Source organism: Salmo trutta, chromosome 3 (assembly GCF_901001165.1).
Source record: "Salmo trutta chromosome 3, fSalTru1.1, whole genome shotgun sequence".
NCBI lineage: Eukaryota > Metazoa > Chordata > Actinopteri > Salmoniformes > Salmonidae > Salmo > Salmo trutta.
Genome location: NC_042959.1, coordinates 12,143,849 through 12,166,348, shown reverse-complemented (window position 1 = coordinate 12,166,348; position 22,500 = coordinate 12,143,849). Strand labels below are relative to the sequence as shown.

Sequence of the window (22,500 nt, the reverse complement as noted above, 5' to 3'; positions counted from 1 at the left end):
TCCACCAAGCGCCAAATAAACCCTCTCTCTCCACCCAGCGCCAAACACACCCTCTCTCTCCACCCAGCGCCAAACAAACCCTCTCTCTCCACCCAGCGCCAAACACACCCTCTCTCTCCACCCAGCGCCAACACACCCTCTCTCTCCACCCAGTGCCAAACACACCCTCTCTCTCCACCCAGCGCCAACACACCCTCTCTCTCCACCTAACGCCAAACACAACCTCTCTCTCCACCGTGAGCCAAGACACCCTCTCTCTCCACCCAGCGCCAACACACCCTCTCTCTCCACCCAGCACCAACACACCCTCTCTCTCCACCCAGCGCCAACACACCCTCTCTCTCTACCCAGCGCCAAACACACCCTCTCTCTCCACCCAGCGCCAACACACCCTCTCTCTCCACCCTGAGCCAAACACACCCTCTCTCTCCACCCAGCGCCAACACACCCTCTCTCTCCACCCTGAGCCAAGACACCCTCTCTCTCCACCAAGCGCCAAACACACCCTCTCTCTCCACCCAGCGCCAACACACCCTCTCTCTCCACCCAGCGCCAACACACCCTCTCTCTCCACCCAGCACCAAACACACCCTCTCTCTCCACCCAGCGCCAAACACACCCTCTCTCTCCACCCAGCGCCAACACACCCTCTCTCTCCACCCAGCGCCAACACACCCTCTCTCTCCACCCAGCACCAAACACACCCTCTCTCTCCACCCAGCGCCAACACACCCTCTCTCTCCACCCAGCGCCAACACACCCTCTCTCTCCACCCAGCACCAAACACACCCTCTCTCTCCACCCAGCGCCAACACACCCTCTCTCTCCACCCAGCGCCAACACACCCTCTCTCTCCACCGTGAGCCAAGACACCCTCTCTCTCCACCCAGCGCCAACACACCCTCTCTCTCCACCCAGCACCAAACACACCCTCTCTCTCCACCCAGCGCCAACACACCCTCTCTCTCCACCGTGAGCCAAGACACCCTCTCTCTCCACCCAGCACCAACACACCCTCTCTCTCCACCCAGCGCCAACACACCCTCTCTCTCCACCCAGCGCCAACACACCCTCTCTCTCCACCGTGAGCCAAGACACCCTCTCTCTCCACCCAGCGCCAACACACCCTCTCTCTCCACCCAGCGCCAACACACCCTCTCTCTCCACCCAGCACCAAACACACCCTCTCTCTCCACCCAGCGCCAACACACCCTCTCTCTCCACCCAGCGCCAACACACCCTCTCTCTCCACCCAGCGCCAACACACCCTCTCTCTCCACCCTGAGCCAAACACACCCTCTCTCTCCACCCAGCACCAACACACCCTCTCTCTCCACCCAGCACCAAACACACCCTCTCTCTCCACCCAGCGCCAACACACCCTCTCTCTCCACCCAGCGCCAACACACCCTCTCTCTCCACCCTGAGCCAAACACACCCTCTCTCTCCACCCAGCACCAACACACCCTCTCTCTCCACCCAGCACCAAACACACCCTCTCTCTCCACCCAGCGCCAACACACCCTCTCTCTCCACCCAGCGCCAACACACCCTCTCTCTCCACCCAGCGCCAACACACCCTCTCTCTCCACCCAGCGCCAACACACCCTCTCTCTCCACCCAGCGCCAACACACCCTCTCTCTCCACCGTGAGCCAAGACACCCTCTCTCTCCACCCAGCGCCAACACACCCTCTCTCTCCACCCAGCGCCAACACACCCTCTCTCTCCACCCAGCACCAAACACAAATGGGAAGTCCCTGACAAGTGTACTTGTCACATCAATATAATTTGTGCTACGTTTGACATTGCAACACAATTCATAAAGACGACACAAACAACTGTGGCAACACAATAAATACAGACGACACAAACAACTGTTGAAACTTTGGGACCATTTATCTTCTCAACAAAGTTCCATTTCATTGGTCCTGTGTTTGTGTTCCACATCTCCCCCGTTATGTCTGGTGTTTCATTGATCCTGTGTTTGTGTTCCACATCTCCCCCGTTATGTCTGGTGTTTCATTGGTCCTGTGTTTGTGTTCCACATCTCCCCCGTTGTGTCTGGTGTTTCATTGGTCCTGTGTTTGTGTTCCACATCTCCCCCGTTGTGTCTGGTGTTTCATTGGTCCTGTGTTTGTGTTCCACATCTCCCCCGTTGTGTCTGGTGTTTCATTGGTCCTGTGTTTGTGTTCCACATCTCCCCCGTTGTGTCTGGTGTTTCATTGGTCCTGTGTTTGTGTTCCACATCTCCCCCGTTGTGTCTGGTGTTTCATTGGTCCTGTGTTTGTGTTCCACATCTCCCCCGTTGTGTCTGGTGTTTCATTGGTCCTGTGTTTGTGTTCCACATCTCCCCCGTTATGTCTGGTGTTTCATTGGTCCTGTGTTTGTGTTCCACATCTCCCCCGTTGTGTCTGGTGTTTCATTGGTCCTGTGTTTGTGTTCCACATCTCCCCCGTTGTGTCTGGTGTTTCATTGGTCCTGTGTTTGTGTTCCACATCTCCCCCGTTATGTCTGGTGTTTCATTGGTCCTGTGTTTGTGTTCCACATCTCCCCCGTTGTGTCTGGTGTTTCATTGGTCCTGTGTTTGTGTTCCACATCTCCCCCGTTGTGCCTGGTGTTTCATTGGTCCTGTGTTTGTGTTCCACATCTCCCCCGTTGTGCCTGGTATGTCGAAAGGGTGCGTGCACACAACACTTCCTCATTAGATTGCGTCAGTGAAGCTGGTAATTACATCATTTTTTCCCGCGGCGTATAAGAATTGTACTAGTACTGAAAAGATGAATGTCTACTATAGTCAGTGACTGCAGTAATCATTATCCATGTTGTGTCATGTGGAAATGTGTATCTATTTGTTTGATTTGATTTTTCTCAGTCTTTTTACCTGTTTATTAGGGTTGATGGTTTAGCCGGTTTTCAGATTGTCAAGAAAAAGGTCTAAATCAGGGATATTCAAATCTTATCCTACCAGGTCCAGATTACTGCTGTTCTACCTGATAATGAATTGCAAACACCTGGTGTCCCAGGTCTAAATCAAACCCTAATTAGATGGGGAAGAATAACAACAGCAGTAGAACTGGTCTAAATCGGTCCCTGATTAGATGGGGAAGAATAACAACAGCAGTAGAACTGGTCTAAATCGGTCCCTGATTAGAAGGGTAGTATAAAAACTGTCATCAAGCTCCATATTTGGATTTGAGGGGTATAAAGCCATCCTATAGGCTTCACATAATGCACTCTATACACATCTGAACATCTATACATACATCAACAGGTCAGACCCAAGGCATTGTTTGAGAGAGCTATGAGTATCTGTTCAGGGAACATGCATTCTAACTGGAGTGGACCCCAGCCTTTTATCATAGTGGTGGAATCCAAGGTAACGTTCAACAAGGCTCTGTTGGAATGTCAGAGATAACAGCCAGCCTTTGTTTATGTGGAATTGGAACACTGAGAAATCTGGAACATCTGCCATACTATTCTATCTATCACCATGGACACCAGAAAGGACCAACAGGGAGAGGAGGAGAGGAATCAAATGAAATGGTTTTATAAAGCCCTGTTTACATCAGCAGATGTCACAAAGTGCTTATACAGAAACCCAGCCTAAAACCCCAAACAGCAAGCAATGCAGAAGCGTGGTGGCTAGGAAAAACTCCCTAGAAAGGCAGGATCCTAGGAAGAAACAAAGAGAGGAACCAGGCTCTGAGGGGTGGCCAGTCCTCTTCTGGTTGTGCCAGGTGGAGATTATAAGAGTACATGGTCATTAAGGCCAGATCATTCTTCAAGATGTTCAAACGTTCATAGATGCAAATAATAATCACAGCAGTTTTCAAGGGTGCAACAGGTCAGTACCTCAGGTGTAAATGTTGGTTTTTCATAGCGGAGGAGGTAGGGAGGTAAGGGGGGGGGGGGGGGGTAAGGGAGGGGGAGAAGGGCCATGACCCCATGGTCTTTGAACATGTTCCAGAGAGCAGAGTGGTGATGACACAGACACATACACACACATGAACACCTAGTTTCTGGTCTGTCTGTCCTTTTGAAGGTGACTTGATGACTCTGTGTGATTGGCTGTCCAAACAATGGACTAATCATCTCATCATTTTGCCCTCCTGCTCTCTCTTCCCTCTCTTCTTTCTCTCTCCTCTCCCTCTTCTCCTTCACTTCCTCTGCTCTTTCAAATAAAATACAATTGTGGAATACCGTGAAATACTTTCTTACGAGCCCTTTCCCAACAATGCAGTTAAAACAATTTACAAATATATAAAAATAAAATACTAACACAAGAAAATAGCACAATGAATAACAATAACGAGGCTATATACAAGAGTAGCGGTACCGAGTCAGTGTACTGGTGTACGAGGTAGTTGTATACAGGAGTAGCGATACCGAGTCAGTGTGCTGGTGTACGAGGTAGTTGTATACAGGAGTAGCGGTACCGAGTCAGTGTGCTGGTGTACGAGGTAGTTGTATACAGGAATAGCGATACCGAGTCAGTGTGCTGGTGTACGAGGTAGTTGTATACAGGAGTAGCGGTACCGAGTCAGTGTGCTGGTGTACGAGGTAGTTGGAAACAGGAGTAGCGGTACCGAGTCAGTGTACTGGTGTACGAGGTAGTTGTATACATGAGTAGCGATACCGAGTCAGTGTGCTGGTGTACGAGGTAGTTGTATACAGGAGTAGCGGTACCGAGTCAGTGTGCTGGTGTACGAGGTAGTTGTATACAGGAGTAGCGATACCGAGTCAGTGTGCTGGTGTACGAGGTAGTTGTATACAGGAGTAGCGGTACCGAGTCAGTGTACTGGTGTACAAGGTAGTTGTATACAGGAGTAGCGATACCGAGTCAGTGTGCTGGTGTACGAGGTAGTTGTATACAGGAGTAGCGGTACCGAGTCAGTGTGCTGGTGTACGAGGTAGTTGTATACAGGAGTAGCGGTACCGAGTCAGTGTACTGGTGTACGAGGTAGTTGTATACAGGAGTAGCGATACCGAGTCAGTGTGCTGGTGTACGAGGTAGTTGTATACAGGAGTAGCTGTACCGAGTCAGTGTGCTGGTGTACGAGGTAGTTGTATACAGGAGTAGTGGTACCGAGTCAGTGTGCCGGTGTACGAGGTAGTTGTATACAGGAGTAGTGGTACCGAGTCAGTGTGCTGGTGTACGAGGTAGTTGTATACAGGAGTAGTGGTACCGAGTCAGTGTGCTGGTGTACGAGGTAGTTGTATACAGGAATAGTGGTACCGAGTCAGTGTGCTGGTGTACGAGGTAGTTGTATACAGGAATAGTGGTACCGAGTCAGTGTGCTGGTGTACGAGGTAGTTGTATACAGGAGTAGCGGTACCGAGTCAGTGTACTGGTGTACGAGGTAGTTGGGGTGATTGATTCCTGTGTGTGTTTCTCTTCTTTCGCTCTTCTTTCCTGTCTTTCCTCTTCTCTGTCTTCTCTCTCGACCTCCCCAGGGAGATATTCTGTCCGTTCCTTCTGAAAATGAATCATAGAAAACCCATTTACCGCAGGCTGCATCCTCCCTCTTCTCCCCTCTCCCTTTCCTCTTTCTCACCTTCCCTTTCTCATTTTCCCCCTCTCATCCACCTCCTCTCATTTTCTCTATCCCTATCCCATTCATCCCTCTCTCTTCTCCCTCTTCACATCTCTCTCCTTCCTCTCTCTCTCCTCTTCATACCTTATCCTTCTCTGTCTCCTTTTTCATCTCTCTCCCCTTGCTCCTTCCCTCTCTCTTTCCTTCCTTCCCTCTCCCTATCCCTCCTTCCCTCTTTCTCCTTTTTCTTCCGCTGTCCAAGGATCACACGTGTTCCAGAGCTGTCTGAGATGTGGTGTATAGCAGGTAGGGTAACTAATACATGTTGATACCAGGGTGTTGCTACGGACCACTTTGCCACAGTGAATTAAACATTAAGATGAAATAAAGCCTCATGCACCCACTGATCTATTTTTTATCAAACACTCTGCCTCGTTAGGCCTGCCTCTGATCCACCGTGTGCGTGTGTCTGTGTGTGTGTGTGTGTGTGTGTGTGTGTGTGTGTGTGTGTGTGTGTGTGTGTGTGTGTGTGTGTGTGTGTGTGTGTGTGTGTGTGTGTGTGTGTGTGTGTGTGTGTGTGAACGTGTGTGTAAAATGTGTCCTATTTTTAATAAACCTGTTGAGCCAGTCTTTACCGCAGTGTAGGAAAGGACCAAGAGTACCCTCTATTGGCCAGGGGTTCAACCTCACTCACTGACTCACTCACTGACTCACTCACTGACTCACTCACTCACTGACTCACTCACTGACTCACTCACTCACTGACTCACTCACTGACTCACTCACACACACACACACACACACACACACACACACACACACACACACACACACACACACACACCTACACACCTACACACCTACACACATACATACACACTCACACATACAAAAGACATACACACTCATTCACACATACACACACAACACACATACACACACATACACACACAAACACACTCACTCACACATACACACACACAACACACATTCACAAACACACACACATACACACTCACTCACACATACAAAACACATACACACTCACTCACTCACTCACTCACTCACACATACACACACACAACACATACACTTGCTTACGTGTGTGATTGCCATCAGAATTTGTTTTCTATATTTTTATCTTCTATGGGCTAGCGTCCCACCTGCGGGACACAGCCAGTGAAATATCAGGGCGGCAAATTCAAAACAACAAAATGTCATAATTCAAATTTCTCAAACATACAACTATTTTACACCATTTTAAAGATACACCTCTTCTTAATCCAACCACATTGTCCGATTTCAGAAAGGCTTTACGGCAAAAGCATAAAGTTAGATTATGTTAGGACAGTGCCAACACAAGAAAAACCACACAGCCATTTTCCAAGCAGGAGAGGGGTCACAAAAAACAGAAATACAGGTAAAATGAAGCACTAACCTTTGACGATCTTCATCAGATGACACTCCTAGGACTCAATGTTACACAATACATGTATGTTTTGTTCGATAAAGTTCATATTTATATCCAAAAACCCCATTTTACATTTGCGAGTGATGTTCAGAAAATATTTTGCCTCCAAAACTGCCGGTGAATCAGCACAACAATTTACAAAAATACTCATCATAAACGTTGATAAAATATTAAACCGTTATTCAAAGAATTATAGATAAACATCTCCTTAATACCTGTTGAGGCCACGGGTTAGCAATGAACCCTGAGACGGGATTGCTAGCAAGGCTGGAAATTCAAAACATCAAAAATCTAATAATTTCAATTTCTCAAACAATCAACTATTTTACACCATTTAAAAGATAAACATCTCCTTAATCTAACCACATTGTCCGATTTTCAAAGAGGCTTTACGGCAAAAGCATAAAGTTAGATTATGTTAGGACAGTACATAGCCACAAAAGTACAAACATCCATTTTCAATTCAAGGTCAGGCGTCACCAAAAGCAGAAACCAGCTAAAATTATGCACCAACCTTTGACAATCTCCATCAGATGACACTCCTAGGACATTATGTTATACAATACATTCATTTTTTGTTCCATTAAGTTCATATTTATATCCAAAAACCGCATTTTACAGTAGCTGTGAAATTCTGATTTTTTTCTTCTCTGAAATGCTTCCGGTGAACAACGTTACAATTTTCAAAATTACTATTCGAAAACATTGGTAAATTATAATATTGTCATTCAAATAATTATAGTTTAACATTTCGTAAATGATACTGTCTTGCCAGATTTCAAAATAACTTTACTGGGAAATCACAAGTTGCAATAAACCAGGTGCTGTGCTAAGAACAATAAGCTAGCCTAATTAGCTTAGCATCATCTTGTAACCATGTAATATCAATAATACTATTGTCAATAATCCATTACCTTTGATTATCTTCATCCATTGGCAGTTCCAGGAATTCCAGGTCCACAACAAATGTGGTTTCTTTTGACAAAGTTCATAATTGATGTCCAAAGAACTCCAAGTTGTTCCATGTTGTTAGCGCTTCGGTGGCTACTAAAAAGTAGCGCGGGGGGGTGTGTGAAGTCACGGCAAAAAGTTAAAAAAGTTACAAAAATAATCTATTTATGTTTGTTCAAACATGTCAAACGTTGTTTAGCATCAATCTTTAGAGCCATTTTTAACGTGAAACATCAGTAATGTTTCAACCCGACCTCACCTGTGTCTAGAAAAACGTTTTTGAAAAATGTCCCGTGTCTCATGATTGCGCAGGTGCAGGCCATAATGGAAGTGACGACATCCCACGGACGTCAACTTCAATGCATTCTTATTTGCTCCCTGTTAATCATAGAAGCTTCAAACAACTTTATAAAGATCGCTGACATCTAGTGGAATCCGTAGGAGTTGCGAACTGAATCCTTTCTCACTATGGTATCTAATAAACAATGACACTAAATAGTACAGCCACAAAATTCTCATTTTTTTTAAATCTATTTTTCTCAGGTTTTTGCCTGCAATATGAGTTTTGTTATACTTACAGACACCATTCAAACTGTTTTAGAAAATTCAGAGTGTTTTCTATCCGAATGTGTTAATAATATGCATATCCTAGCTTCTGAGTTGGTGTAGGAGGCAGTTAAAAATGGGCACGTATTTTTTTCAAAATGCTCAATACTGCCACCGTGGCCCGTAGAGGTTAATGTGACAGATTTCAAAAAAGCTTCACAGGGAAAGCACACTTTGCAAAAATCAGGCAATACAGATACCCGCCATTTTGGAGTCATCTAAAATCATAAATAGCATTATAAATATTCACTTACCTTTGATGATCTTCATCAGAAGGCACTTCCAGGAATCCCAGGTCCACAATAAATGTTGTTTTGTTCGATAAAGTCCATAATTTATGTCCAAATACCTCCTTGTTGTTTGCGCGTTCAGTAAGCTACTCCAAATGTAGGAAGCGCACCGAAAATTTCACAACGAAAAGTCAAAAAAGTTATATTTACGTTCGTAGAAACATGTCAAACGTTGTATAGCATCAATCTTTAGGGCCTTTTTAACATAAAACTTCAATAATATTCCTACCGGACGATTCCAATGTCTTGAAAAACGTTATGGAACACAGCTACCTCATCACGTGAATGTGCGCCAATGAACTCATGTCATTTTCTGAGTCACCAACTTCCCGGCCTTCTTGTTCACTCTCTGTTCACTGCAAAAGCCTGAAACTAGGTTCTAAAGACTGTTGTCATCTAGTGGAAGCCTTAGGAAGTGCAAAATGAACCCTAAGTCATTGTGTATTAGATAGGCAATGACTTGAAAAAACTACAAGCATCAGATTTCCCACTTCCTGGTTGGATTTTTCTCAGGTTTTTGCCCGCCATATGAGTTCTGTTATACTCACAGACATCATTCAAACAGTTTTAGAAACTTCAGAGTGTTTTCTATCCAATTCTACTAATAACATGCAAATATTTGACTCTGATTTCGATCCGAAATCGAAAATACTGCCCCCTATACCTTAAAAGTTATCTAACAGACAAAATACATGAAAATATGACTTAAAGAGAGAGGGAAGAGGATGAAGGAAAGGGAAGAGGATGAAGGAAAGGGAAGAGGATGAAGGAAAGGGAAGAGGATGAAGGAAAGGGAAGAGGATGAAGGAAAGGGAAGAGGATGAAGGAGAGGGAAGGGGAAGGGGATGAAGGAAAGGGAAGGGGAAGGGGAAGGGGATGAAGGAAAGGGAAGGGGATGAAGGAGAGGGAAGGGGATGAAGGAGAGGGAAGGGGATGAAGGAAAGGGAAGGGGATGAAGGAGAGGGAAGAGGATGAAGGAGAGGGAAGAGGATGAAGGAGAGGGAAGAGGATAAAGGAGAGGGAAGAGGATGAAGGAGAGGGAAGAGGATAAAGGAGAGGGAAGAGGATGAAGGAGAGGGAAGAGGATAAAGGAAAGGGAAGAGGATGAAGGAGAGGGAAGAGGATGAAGGAAAGGGAAGGGGATGAAGGAGAGGGAAGAGGATGAAGGAGAGGGAAGAGGATGAAGGAGAGGGAAGAGGATAAAGGAAAGGGAAGAGGATGAAGGAGAGGGAAGAGGATGAAGGAGAGGGAAGGGGATGAAGGAGAGGGAAGAGGATGAAGGAAAGGGAAGAGGATGAAGGAAAGGGAAGGGGATGAAGGAGAGGGGGGTGAAGGAGAGGGAAGAGGATGAAGGAGAGGGAAGAGGATGAAGGAAAGGGAAGGGGATGAAGGAGAGGGGGGTGAAGGAGAGGGAAGGGGATGAAGGAAAGGGAAGAGGATGAAGGAAAGGGAAGGGGATGAAGGAGAGGGGGGTGAAGGAGAGGGAAGGGGATGAAGGAGAGGGAAGAGGATGGAGGAGAGGGAAGAGGATGAAGGAGAGGGAAGGGGATGAAGGAGAGGGAAGGGGATGGAGGAGAGGGAAGAGGATGAAGGAGAGGGAAGAGGATGAAGGAGAGGGAAGAGGATGAAGGAGAGGGAAGGGGATGAAGGAGAGGGAAGAGGATGGACGGCAGCAGAGGGACCAGAGAAAGAAAGAATGAGAGAATGAGAGTGAGAGAGGGCATTGGTTCTTCCTGTAGAAACGCCTGTTCTTTTCTCTTGCTCTCTCTCTCACTCTTTCGCACTCTCTCTTGGCGGTGGGGTGACAAATAAAAGAGCTGACAGTGGAGGCCACGTAGCACCTGCGGTGTCAGCGCTTTCCTTTGACCAGGACCGAGGGAGGGACGGAGGGTAGGAGCGGGGGAGACGGAGGGAGTAAGATTCACCCTTGCGGGACAACCCCTAAACCTTACACCTACCCCTCTATTAGCTACATCTGTCTCCCATCTCTCTCTGTCTCTCTGTCTCTCTCTAAATTCAATTCAAAGGGGCTTTATTGGCATGGGAAACATACACTAAATGACCAAAAGTATGTGGACACCTGCTTGTCGAACATTTTATTCCAAAATCATGGGTATTAATATGGAGTCAGTCCCCTTTGCTGCTAAAACAGCCTCCACTCTTCTGGGAAGGCTTTCCACTAGATGTTGGAACATTGTTGCATGGACTTGCTTCCATTCAGCCACAAGAGCTTTAATGAGGTCAGGCACTGATGTTGGGTGATTAGGCCTGGCTCGCAGTCGGCGTTCCAATTCATCCCAAAGGTGTTCGATGGGGTTGAGGTCAGGACTCTGTCGGCCAGTCAAGTTCTTCCACACCAATCTCGACAAACTATTTCTGTATGGACCTCACTTTGTGCACAGGCTTTACACCACTCCAGCCGATGCTTGGCATTGCATATGGGGATCTTAGGCTTGTGTGCGGCTGCTCGGCCATGGAAACCCATTTCATGAAGCTCCCGACGAACAGTTCTTGTGTTGATGTTGCTTCCAGAGGCAGTTTGGAACTCGGTAGAGAGTGTTGCAACCGTGGACAGACGATTGTTACGTGCATCAGCACTTGTTGGTTCCATTCTGTGAGCTTGTGTGGCCTACCACTTCGCAGCTGAGCCATTGTTGCTCCTAGCCGTTTCCCCTTCACAAAAACAGCACTTACAGTTGATGGGAACAGCTCTAGCAGGGCAGAAATTTGATGAACTGACTTGTTAGAAAGGTGGCATCCTATGACGGTGCCACGTTGAAAGTTACTGAGCTCTTCAGTAAGGCCAATCTAATGCAAATGTTTGTCTATGGAGATTGCATGGCTGTGTGCTCAATTTTATACACCTGTCAGCAACGGGTGTGGCTGAAATAGCCGAATAAACTCATTTGAAGGGGTGTGCACATACTTTTGTATATATAGTGTATGTTTAAAGTGCCAAAGCAAGTTCAATATCAACAAAAACCTATTCCAAATGAACTGTAAACCTTGCACTCAAAAAGATAAAGACAATTCAAGTGTTAAATTAGCAGCTATGTGTTTTAGCAATATTGTAGTACGAAATAAACAGATAAATACTGGTGTTATTTACAGTGTTGTTTGTGCTCCACTGGCTGCCCTTTTCTCATGGTAATGGGCCACAAATCTAGGAGATATGGGAGTTTATCAATGTTTGATTTGTTTTAAAATTCTTTGTGAGACTGTGTGATCTTGGGATTAGGGTTAGAGTTAGAATTAGGGTTAGGAGTCAGGGTTAGGTTTAGTTTTAGGGGTTAAGGTTAGGTTAAAGTTAGGGTTAGGGAAAATATCATTTTGAATGGGAATTAATTGTTTGGTCCCCACAAGGATAGTACAACAAACGTGTGTGTATGTGTGTGCGTGTGTGTGTGTCCATAAATGTGTGTGTAAGACAATGTCTCTCATGACTGAGTCGTGGCTGAACGAAGACATGGATAATATACAGTTGGTTGGGTTTTCGGTGCATCAGCAAGACAGAACAGCAACCTTCGGTAAGACTAGGGGTGGCAAAGCTTCAATACAGGACTAAGACTGAATCCTACTACACCGGCTCTGACGCTTGTCGGATGTGGCACCACAGGGATTGCAAGCTATTACAGATTACAAAGGGAAACCCAGCCGAGAGCTGCCCAGTGAGCCTACCAGATGAGCTAAATGCCTTCTATGCTCGCTTCGAGACAAGCACCACTGAACCATGCAATAGAGCACCAGCTATTCTGGAAGACTGTGTAGTCATGCTCTCCGTAGCCGATGTGAGTAAAACCTTTAAACAGATCAACATTCACAAGGCCGCAGGGCCAGACGGATTACCAGGACGCATTCTCAGAGCATGCGCTGACCAACTGGCAAGTGTCTTCACTGACATTTTCAACCTGTCCCTGACCGAGTCTGTAATACCTACATGTTTCAAACAGACCACCATAGTCCCTGTCCACAGATGATGCAATCTCTATTGCACTCCACACTGCCCTTCCCTACCTGAACAAAAGGAACACCTACGTGAGAATGCTGTTCGTTGACTACAGCTCAGCCTTCAACACCATAGTGCCCTCAAAGCTCATCACTAAGCTAAGGACCCTGGGACTAAACAACTCCCTCTGCAACTGGATCCTGGACTTGCTGATGGGCCGCCACTAGGTGGTAAGGGTAGGCAACAACACATCTGCCACACTGATCCTCAACATGGGGGGCTCCCTTATGGGTGCGTGCTTAGTCCCCTCCTGTACTCCCTGTTCACCCATGTCTGCGTGGCCACGCACGACTCCAACACCATCATTAAGTTTGCCAATGACACAACAGTGGTAGGCCTGATCACCGACAATGATGAGACAGCCTATAGGGAGGAGGTCAGAGACCTGGAAGTGTGGTGCCAGGACAACAATCACTCCCTCAAAGTGAGCAAGACAACGGAGCTGATCGTGGACAACAGGAAAAGGAGGGCCGAGCACGCCCCCATTCAGATCGATGGGGCTGCAGTGGAGCAGATCGATAGCTTCAAGTTCCTTGGTGTCCACATTACAAACAAACTATCATGGTCCAAACACACCAAAACAGTCGTGAAGAGGGCATGACAAAGCCTATTCCCCCTCAGGAGACTGAAATGATTTGGAATGGGTCCTCAGATCCTCAAAAAGTTCTACAGCTGCACCATTGAGAGCATCCTGACTAGTTGCATCACTGCCTGGCTTGGCAATTGCTCGGCATCCGACCGCAAGGCACTACAGAGGGTAGTGCAGGTAATGTGTATGGCTCAGTACATCAAATTGTCAAAGACTCCAGCCACTCAGGTCATAGAATTTTCTCTCTGCTTCCACACGGCAAGCGGTACCTTTGTTATGTCCAAAAGGCTTGTTAACAGCTTCTACCCCCAAGCCATAAGACTGCTAAACAGTTAATCAAATGGCTACCCAGACTATTTGCATTGACCCTCTTTTTTACATTGCTGCTAGTCGCTGTTTATTATCTATTCATAGTCACTTTACCCCTACCTACATGTACATACTACCTCAATTACCTCAACTAACCCGTACCCCCGCAAATTGACCCCATGGACCCCATGGAATACAGCCTTGTTATTGTTATTTTATTGTGTTACTTTTTTTTAGTTTAGTTTATTTATTTATTTATTTATTTAAATGTAGCAATTATTTTCTTACTTAAAAAAAACCCTGATGTATTGCTGATTTGATTTGAAAGGGTTGAGATGTGCAGAATGAATGTAAGCATCCTGTCCCATCACTCTGTGGTGACAGGATCCAGTTGCAGATGGAGTTGTTTAGTCCCAGGGAGAATGGGACAGGTAGTCAAGATGGGGCAGGTAGTGAGAATGGGACAATCAGTGAGAATGGGACAGGTTTTGAGAATGGGACAGGTAGTCATGATGGGACAGGTAGTCAGGATTGGACGGGTAGTGAGAATGGGACAGGTAGTCAGGGTGGGACAGGTAGTGAGGATGGGACAGGTGGTCAAGATGGGACAAGTAATGGGGATGGGACAGGCAGTCAGGATGGGAAAGGTAGTCAGGATGGGACAGGTAGTGAGAATGGGACAGGTAGTGAGGATTGGACAGGTTGTCAAGATGGGACAAGTAGTGAGGATGGGACAGGTAGTCAGGATCGGGCAGGTAGTCAGGATGGGACAGGTAGTCAGGATGGGACAGGCAGTGAGAATGGGACAAGGTGTGAGAATGGGACAGGTAGTCAGGGTGGGGCAGGTAGTGAGAATGGGACAGGTAGTGAGGATGGGACAGGCAATGAGGATGGGACAGGTAGTCAAGATGGGAAAGGTAGTCAGGATGGGATAGGTATTTAGAATGGGACAGGTAGTGAGAATGGGACAGGTAGTGAGGATGGGACAGGCAATGAGGATGGGACAGGTAGTCACGATGGGACAAGTAGTGAGGATGGGACAGGTAATCAAGATGGGACAAGTAGTGAGGATGGGACAGGTAGTGAGGATGGGAAAGGTAGTCAGGATGGGACAGGTATTTAGAATGGGACAGGTAGTGAGAATGGGACAAGGCATGGGAATGGGACAGGTTGTCAGGATGGGACAGGTAGTGTGGGTGGGACAGGTAGCCAGGATGGGACAGGTAGTTAGAATGGGACAAGGTGTGAGAATGGGACAGGTAGTCAGGATCGGGCAGGTAGTGAGAATGGGACAGGTAATCAGGATGGGACAGGTAGTTAGAATGGGACAAGGTGTGAGAATGGGACAGGTAGTCAGGATGGGACAGGTGTTCAGGATCGGGCAGGTAGTGAGAATGGGACAGGTAGTCAGGATGGGACAGGTAGTCAGGATGGGACAGGTAGTTAGAATGGGACAAGGTGTGAGAATGGGACAGGTAGTCAGGATGGAAAAGGTAGTGAGGATGGGACAGGGGTTCAATACACACGTAATGAGTATGCCTATAGTGGTCAACACATCCTTCGACCGCACGTGACCATACTCCTACCATAAACACATAGTTCCTGGTAGCACTGTCCACACACACACACACTGACACACACCCTCACACTCCTTTGGTGAACGGACAATAACGGATAGCAATATGAATCAGCAACGCCCGTGCCCTTCCCAAATCTGCGTAACACTCAAATGCTTTCCTTGTCTGTTTATTTCCTCTGAACTTCAATTAATTGATTTCAGTTCCTTTTTCTTCCTTTGTGAGAAAGTTGCTTGGCAGGGACTTCAAAAGAACAAGGGAGCCAGAGAGAGAGAGAAAAAATGAAGAGCTGACAAACTCATCCACCAGCACAATAACACAACAGAACACAAAGGAGGGGAAGAGCGAGAGAACGAAAGAGGCAGAGTTTTCTTTTCATCTGTTACTTGCTCACTGTGAGCTTGTGCCAAGACTCCCAAACAGAGACTGGTATCCTGTCTGGGGAGGGAGGGAGGGAGGGAGGGAGGGAGGGAAAATAAAGTGAGACAGGTAAAGAAAAGTATGCCTGTTACTTTCTAATCTCTTCTAGGTCAGTACGATCTGTGCAATTTCTATCTGCCTGAAAATGAAATAACAAATACTCCTCCCCCCTACTCCCCCCTCTCGTCCCCCTCTCCTCCCCCCTGTCTAGCCATTAACCTGTTGGATCTGACGTGGCACCTGCAGCCCTCTGAAGGCCCTGTGTTGAACAACGGTCTGAGTACTGCAGGTCTAGCTGTCAACAGTGATGTGGCCACACTGCCCTCTGGAGGCAGAGGTGAGAACTACGACACTATAGCACCCACAACACACCTGCCGGCACAACTAGAAGACTATTCTTCTTCTAGCATTGTACTGTAGTTCTATTGGGCAGACGTACATAGTTCAGAATTCATTTTCCCAGAATGCAAACTTTCAATGTTTTAATGGTTTTGCTATGTGATTACTGCTTACTGACATTGTGATGATCCTCTCCTCCTCTCCTCTCTTCAACTCTCTTTTCCCTCTCCTCTCCTCTCCTCTCCTCTCCTCTCCTCTCCTCTCTCTCTCCTCTCCTCTCCCATAGCTCCATGGCCAGGTCCTAACAGCAGTATAGAGAGTGGGGATGTGGAGGTGGGGAGGAGGGTGAGTCAGGAGATTCCTCCAGGGATGTTCTGGAGGTCTCTGCTTCACCTGGCCCAGCCGCAGTTCCTCAAGTTCAACATCTCCCTGGGGAAAGATGCTCTGTTCGGAGTCTACATCCGCAAGGGCCTGCCCCCCTCACACGCACAGGTAGACTGTCATAACACACACCTGGGTTGGGGTCAATTCGAATTGAAGGCAGTCAATTCAGGAAGTGATTTGAATTTAAAATTGAATATAACATTTTAAAAAATGGAAAAACAGTAATAAATATCTTCTACTTGTTTATTAAGTCGTTGTAAATAGATTACATTTTTTGAGTTATTGAATTAGAATTTCAGTTTACTTCCTGAATTGACACACACCAATACACACACACCAGCACACACACCAATACACTCACAACACACACATACTGTATGCACCACATACACAGTTACACAAAACTGGACTGCACTCACACTTACAGTATACACACACTTATGGAATTGAATTGACTTCCTGGTCTGAGCTTCCTGAAAGTGTTATTGTCTTTCCTCCTGCAGTATGACTACATGGAGCGCTTGGACGGTAAAGAGAAGTGGAGTGTTGTTGAGTCTCCTCGAGAACGTCGCAGCATCCAGACTGTGGTTCTAAACGAAGCAGTGTTTGTTCAGTACCTGGACCCGGGAGCATGGCATCTAGCCTTCTACAATGACGGACGAGAAAGAGAGACCGTCTCCTTCAACACTGCTATAATGGGTAAGAGAGAGAGAGAGAGAGGGGGAGAGAGAGCAAGAGAGAGAGAGAGAGAGGAGAGAGAGAGGGAGGGGCAGAGAGAGAGATAGAGAGATGGGGAGGGGAGGGAGAGGGAGGGGGGATGGAGAGAAAACGAGAGGGGGAGAGAGAGAGAGAAAGAGAGAGAGGTCTCCTTCAATACTGCTGTAATGGGTTAGAAGAGAGAAAGAAGGGAGAGAGGGGGAGGGAGAGAGAGAGAGAGAGAGTGGAGAGAGTATATATAACTTTCACTTCAAGAGCAGCAGTTAAACTCCACCCAATCCTACTCTCACGGCTAGCCTGCCAACTCCTGTGGAGAGAGTGAGGGATGGAGTGAAGGAGGTAGGGGAGAGTAGGTTTGAGTTAAGTAAGGTATCGTGCTGAGAGAGGGAAGGGGCGAAATGTCGAGGGAAAGAGGGAAGTGGAGAGAGTGGAGAGAGTAAATGGGGTGGAGAGAGAGAGGAATGGAGAGAGTGGAGAGAGTAAATGGGGTGGAGAGAGAGAGGGATGGAGAGAGTGGAGAGAGTAAATGGGGTGGAGAGAGAGGGGTGGAGAGAGTGGAGAGAGTAAGAGGGATAGAGAGAGTGGAGAGAGTAAATGGGGTGGAGAGAGAGAGGGGTGGAGAGAGTGGAGAGAGTAAATGGGGTGGAGAGAGTGGAGAGAGAAAATGGGGTGGAGAGAGAGAGGGGTGGAGAGAGTGGAGAGAGTGAGAGGGGTGGAGAGAGTGGAGAGAGTAAATGGGGTGGAGAGAGAGGGGTGGAGAGAGTAAATCGGGTGGAGAGAGAGAGGGATGAGAGAGTGGAGAGAGTAAATTGGGTGGAGAGAGAGAGAGAGAGGGATGGAGAGAGTGGAGAGAGTAAATGGGGTGGAGAGAGAGAAGGGTGGAGAGAGTGGAGAGAGTAAATGTGGTGGAGAGAGAGAGGTAAGTGGAGAGAGTGAAAACCTCAAAACCTCCTATTCGTGTCCAAACCTGTTCTCCTCACACAAACCACTTAGACATGGGTAGAGTGCTGAAAATACACAAACACACAAACACAAAGGTAGAATGTGGAGAGGAACACATGCACATGAATAAAGTATTGATGACCCTGGAGAGAAACATGATTTAGATAGACGGATGGATGGATGGATGGATTGTACTACATGTAAGAGGAACAGTGGAAGAAACATACCTGCTGATGGTTTATGAGTTTGCTGTAAGAACATGAAATATGAACAATATGAATGAATTGTTGTGTTGTTGAACTAAATGACTACAGGCTGGAGTTTGGCACTCTTCTCTCAATCTGTCTTTATTTCCCTCTTATCCAATCTATCTCCTTCTTTCTTTTATTTCTCTCTCTCTCTTCTCCCTTTACAGACTCGGTACAGGAGTGTCCCCGTAATTGTCATAGCAACGGAGAGTGTGTGTCTGGTGTGTGTCACTGCTTCCCTGGGTTCCATGGCATGGACTGCTCCAAAGGTAGACACACAGACTCACACACTCAGGATAGTGTGCAGCTTGGGGCTGTGTAGAGACAGAACTGTGATACATGGCAGTTTAAAGCCAACATGTCTCTTAGTTCACCTGGGGAAGAAGACTGTTCACTGATTAATAGTTTAGTTACCTCTCTGTGTAATTACTCTACATGTCACTGTTGCTCTCTCTCTCTCTCTCTACCGCTCACACATACACACACACACACACCCTCATGACCCTCAGACAGACTGTTATGTACTCTGCTATGACCATCAGACATACTGTTATTTACTCTGCTATGACCATCAGACATACTGTTATTTACTCTGCTATGACCAACATACATACTGTTATTTACTCTGCTATGACCATCAGACATACTGTTATTTACTCTGCTATGACCATCAGACATACTGTTATTTACTCTGCTATGACCATCAGACATTGTTATTTACTCTGCTATGACCAACATACATACTGTTATTTACTCTGCTATGACCATCAGACATACTGTTATTTACTCTGCTATGACCATCAGACATACTGTTATTTACTCTGCTATGACCATCAGAAATACTGTTATTTACTCTGCTATGACCAACATACATACTGTTATTTACTCTGCTATGACCATCAGACATACTGTTATTTACTCTGCTATGACCATCAGTCATACTGTTATTTACGCTGCTATGACCATCAGACATTGTTATTTACTCTGCTATGACCAACATACATACTGTTATTTACTCTGCTATGACCATCAGACATACTGTTATTTACTCTGCTATGACCATCAGACATACTGTTATTTACTCTGCTATGACCATCAGACATTGTTATTTACTCTGCTATGACCATCAGACATACTGTTATTTACTCTGCTATGACCATCAGACATACTGTTATTTACTCTGCTATGACCAACATACATACTGTTATTTACTCTGCTATGACCATCAGACATACTGTTATTTACTCTGCTATGACCATCAGACATACTGTTATTTACTCTGCTATGACCATCAGACATACTGTTATTTACTCTGCTATGACCATCAGACATACTGTTATTTACTCTGCTATGACCATCAGACATACTGTTATTTACTCTGCTATGACCATCAAACATACTGTTATTTACTCTGCTATGACCATCAGACATACTGTTTATTTACTCTGCTATTACCATCAGACATACTGTTATTTACTCTGCTATGACCATCAAACATACTGTTATTTACTCTGCTATGACCATCAGACATACTGTTCTCTGACCACCTCTTTATACCTTTTTCCTTTTCTTCTATACATTATATCTTTCCTTCTCCACCCTCTCTTTTTCTCTCTCCCTTTCCCTATTTCTCTCTCCCTCTTTTTCTCTCCTTTCTCTCTCTATTTCTCCCTCTCTCCCTCTCTCCCTCTCTCTCTGTCTCCAGAGGCGTGTCCAGTGCTGTGTAGTGGTAATGGTCAGTATGATAAGGGATCCTGCATCTGCTACAGTGGATGGAAGGGAGCAGAGTGTGCCGTCCCCACCACCCACTGTATTGACCCTCTCTGTAGTGGACATGGGACCTGCACTGACGGGACCTGTGTCTGCTCCCTGGGGTACAAGGGAGACAACTGTGCCAAAGGTGAGGGGAGGGAGTGTGTGTTTGGGGTCGGGTGGGTTGGTGGGGGTGTGTGAGGAGGGGTAGTGTGTGTCAGGGAGTGTGTGATGGAATGGAAGATGTATAGTGTGTAGCTCCTTACACTCAACAATCACATCACACACACACAGACACACAAACACACAGAGCAGTTATCAGCAGCCTCCAGTCCCAGCTCGTCATAGCGTCCTCTGCCTCCCCAGTGGTCCCGTTGTGTTTCTCTATAAACAGATGAAGGATGGAGGAGCAGCCAGATACATCACGTCTGATTAAGTGATTATCACTGTTCTATTGATCCTGTTAAGACGGATCAGCCTGCTACACATTAACTCTGGAGATCTAGAGAGATAAAGGGAGGGAGAGAGAGAGAGATGGGAAGAGAGGGAGGGAGGGAGTGAAATAAGAGAGAGAGGGTAGAGAGAGAGCAGGGGAGAGAGGGTGAGAGAGAGAGAAGGGTATAGGGAGAGGGAGAGAGGGGTAGAGGGAAAGAGAGAGAGGGAAAGAGGGAGAGAGAGAGAGAGAAAGAGAAAGAGGGAGGGAGGGCCCCTTAAATTGAAATTGAAATTGAGAGCTTGAGATCTGAAGAGGTGAGGGAGAGGACAGGTTGAGATCTGAAGAGGTGAGGGGGAGGACAGGTTGAGGTCTGAAGAGGTGAGGGAGAGGACAGGTTGAGATCTGAAGAGGTGAGGGAGAGGACAGGTTGAGATCTGAAGAGGTGAGGGGGAGGACAGGTTGAGGTCTGAAGAGGTGAGGGAGAGGACAGGTTGAGATCTGAAGAGGTGAGGGAGAGGACAGGTTGAGATCTGAAGAGGTGAGGGGGAGGACAGGTTGAGGTCTGAAGAGGTGAGGGAGAGGACAGGTTGAGATCTGAAGAGGTGAGGGAGAGGACAGGTTGAGATCTGAAGAGGTGAGGGGGAGGACAGGTTGAGATCTGAAGAGGTGAGGGAGAGGACAGGTTGAGATCTGAAGAGGTGAGGGAGAGGACAGGTTGAGATCTGAAGAGGTGAGGGAGAGGACAGGTTGAGATCTGAAGAGGTGAGGGGGAGGACAGGTTGAGATCTGAAGAGGTGAGGGAGAGGACAGGTTGAGATCTGAAGAGGTGAGGGAGAGGACAGGTTGAGCTCTGAAGAGGTGAGGGAGAGGATAGGTTGAGATCTGAAGAGGTGAGGGAGAGGACAGGTTGAGATCTGAAGAGGTGAGGGAGAGGACAGGTTGAGATCTGAAGAGGTGAGGGAGAGGACAGGTTGAGGTCTGAAGAGGTGAGGGGGAGGACAGGTTGTGAGCTGAAGAGGTGAGGGAGAGGACAGGTTGAGATCTGAAGAGGTGAGGGAGAGGACAGGTGAGCGGAAAGACAGAAAGAAAGTGAGTGAAGATGCGATCATAAGGTCATGATAGAGAAGAAAAGAGGTAGATGAAAAGAGAGAGAGAGAGAGAGAGAGAGAGAGAGAGAGAGAGAAGGGACATATAGAAGCAGAGCCACAGAGGAGGGCAGAGAACAGGGTCAGCATTTTCCTCCACTCTTCATTTACCCCATCCGTTCCCCCTCTGTTTCTTATCCACCTTTTTCCCCTTCTCTCTCTCTTAAATGTGATATCCATCACGCCCGAGTCACTCAAACAATTTACCTGAAGTGGCGATGACACATAAATCTATACGTGTGACCCTCCATTTCTGCCTCGCCAACAGAATGGAGCGCCCAGACAGCAGCGTGTGAAAATGAGTGGGGAGGGAGCGCTGGGGGAGGAGGGGAAGGGGAGAGAGTGGGTAGTCAGCAGAGGGAAAGGGGGATTGGAGGAGAGAGGGAGAGGTAAAGAAGCAGGAAGAGAGAGGGGGAGTTGTCGAAAAGAGGGAGTTAGGGGGATTTGGGGAATGAGAGGAGGAGGACAGGAGGAGGAGGGGAGTGGGGGCTTATAGTTTGCCAGGAGGGGGTAATTTGTCAAATTGGTTTTCACTCACTGTTCATACTCACATCTGCCTGTCAGCCAGTCTGCCAATATCAGATTATCCCCAGTGCATTAGCACACACACACTAAGATACAGGGAAGGTTATATGTGAGGAAACGCAGCCTACTGAGTGAAAAGTATTGACTTATTAAATGCCTGTGAAAGGCTGTGTGAAGACAATTACTAACGTGTATCACGAGATGCTGCAAAAATCACGAGATGCTGCAGAAATCAGATGAAGGAAACCGAACGCTAG

General features: G+C 46.8%; 1 protein-coding gene across 1 annotated transcript in view; it reads left to right on the top strand.

Moving 5' to 3' along the window:
• The window catches only part of LOC115168418 (teneurin-2), a gene marked incomplete in the record, with an annotated part of 309,391 nt that overhangs the window by 235,999 nt on the left and 50,892 nt on the right, over window positions 1-22,500 (top strand). The window contains 5 exon segments of the mRNA XM_029723673.1: window positions 15,967-16,092; window positions 16,381-16,586; window positions 16,982-17,177; window positions 18,553-18,654; window positions 20,091-20,285. Coding sequence (XP_029579533.1) covers window positions 15,967-16,092; window positions 16,381-16,586; window positions 16,982-17,177; window positions 18,553-18,654; window positions 20,091-20,285 — 825 coding nt within the window.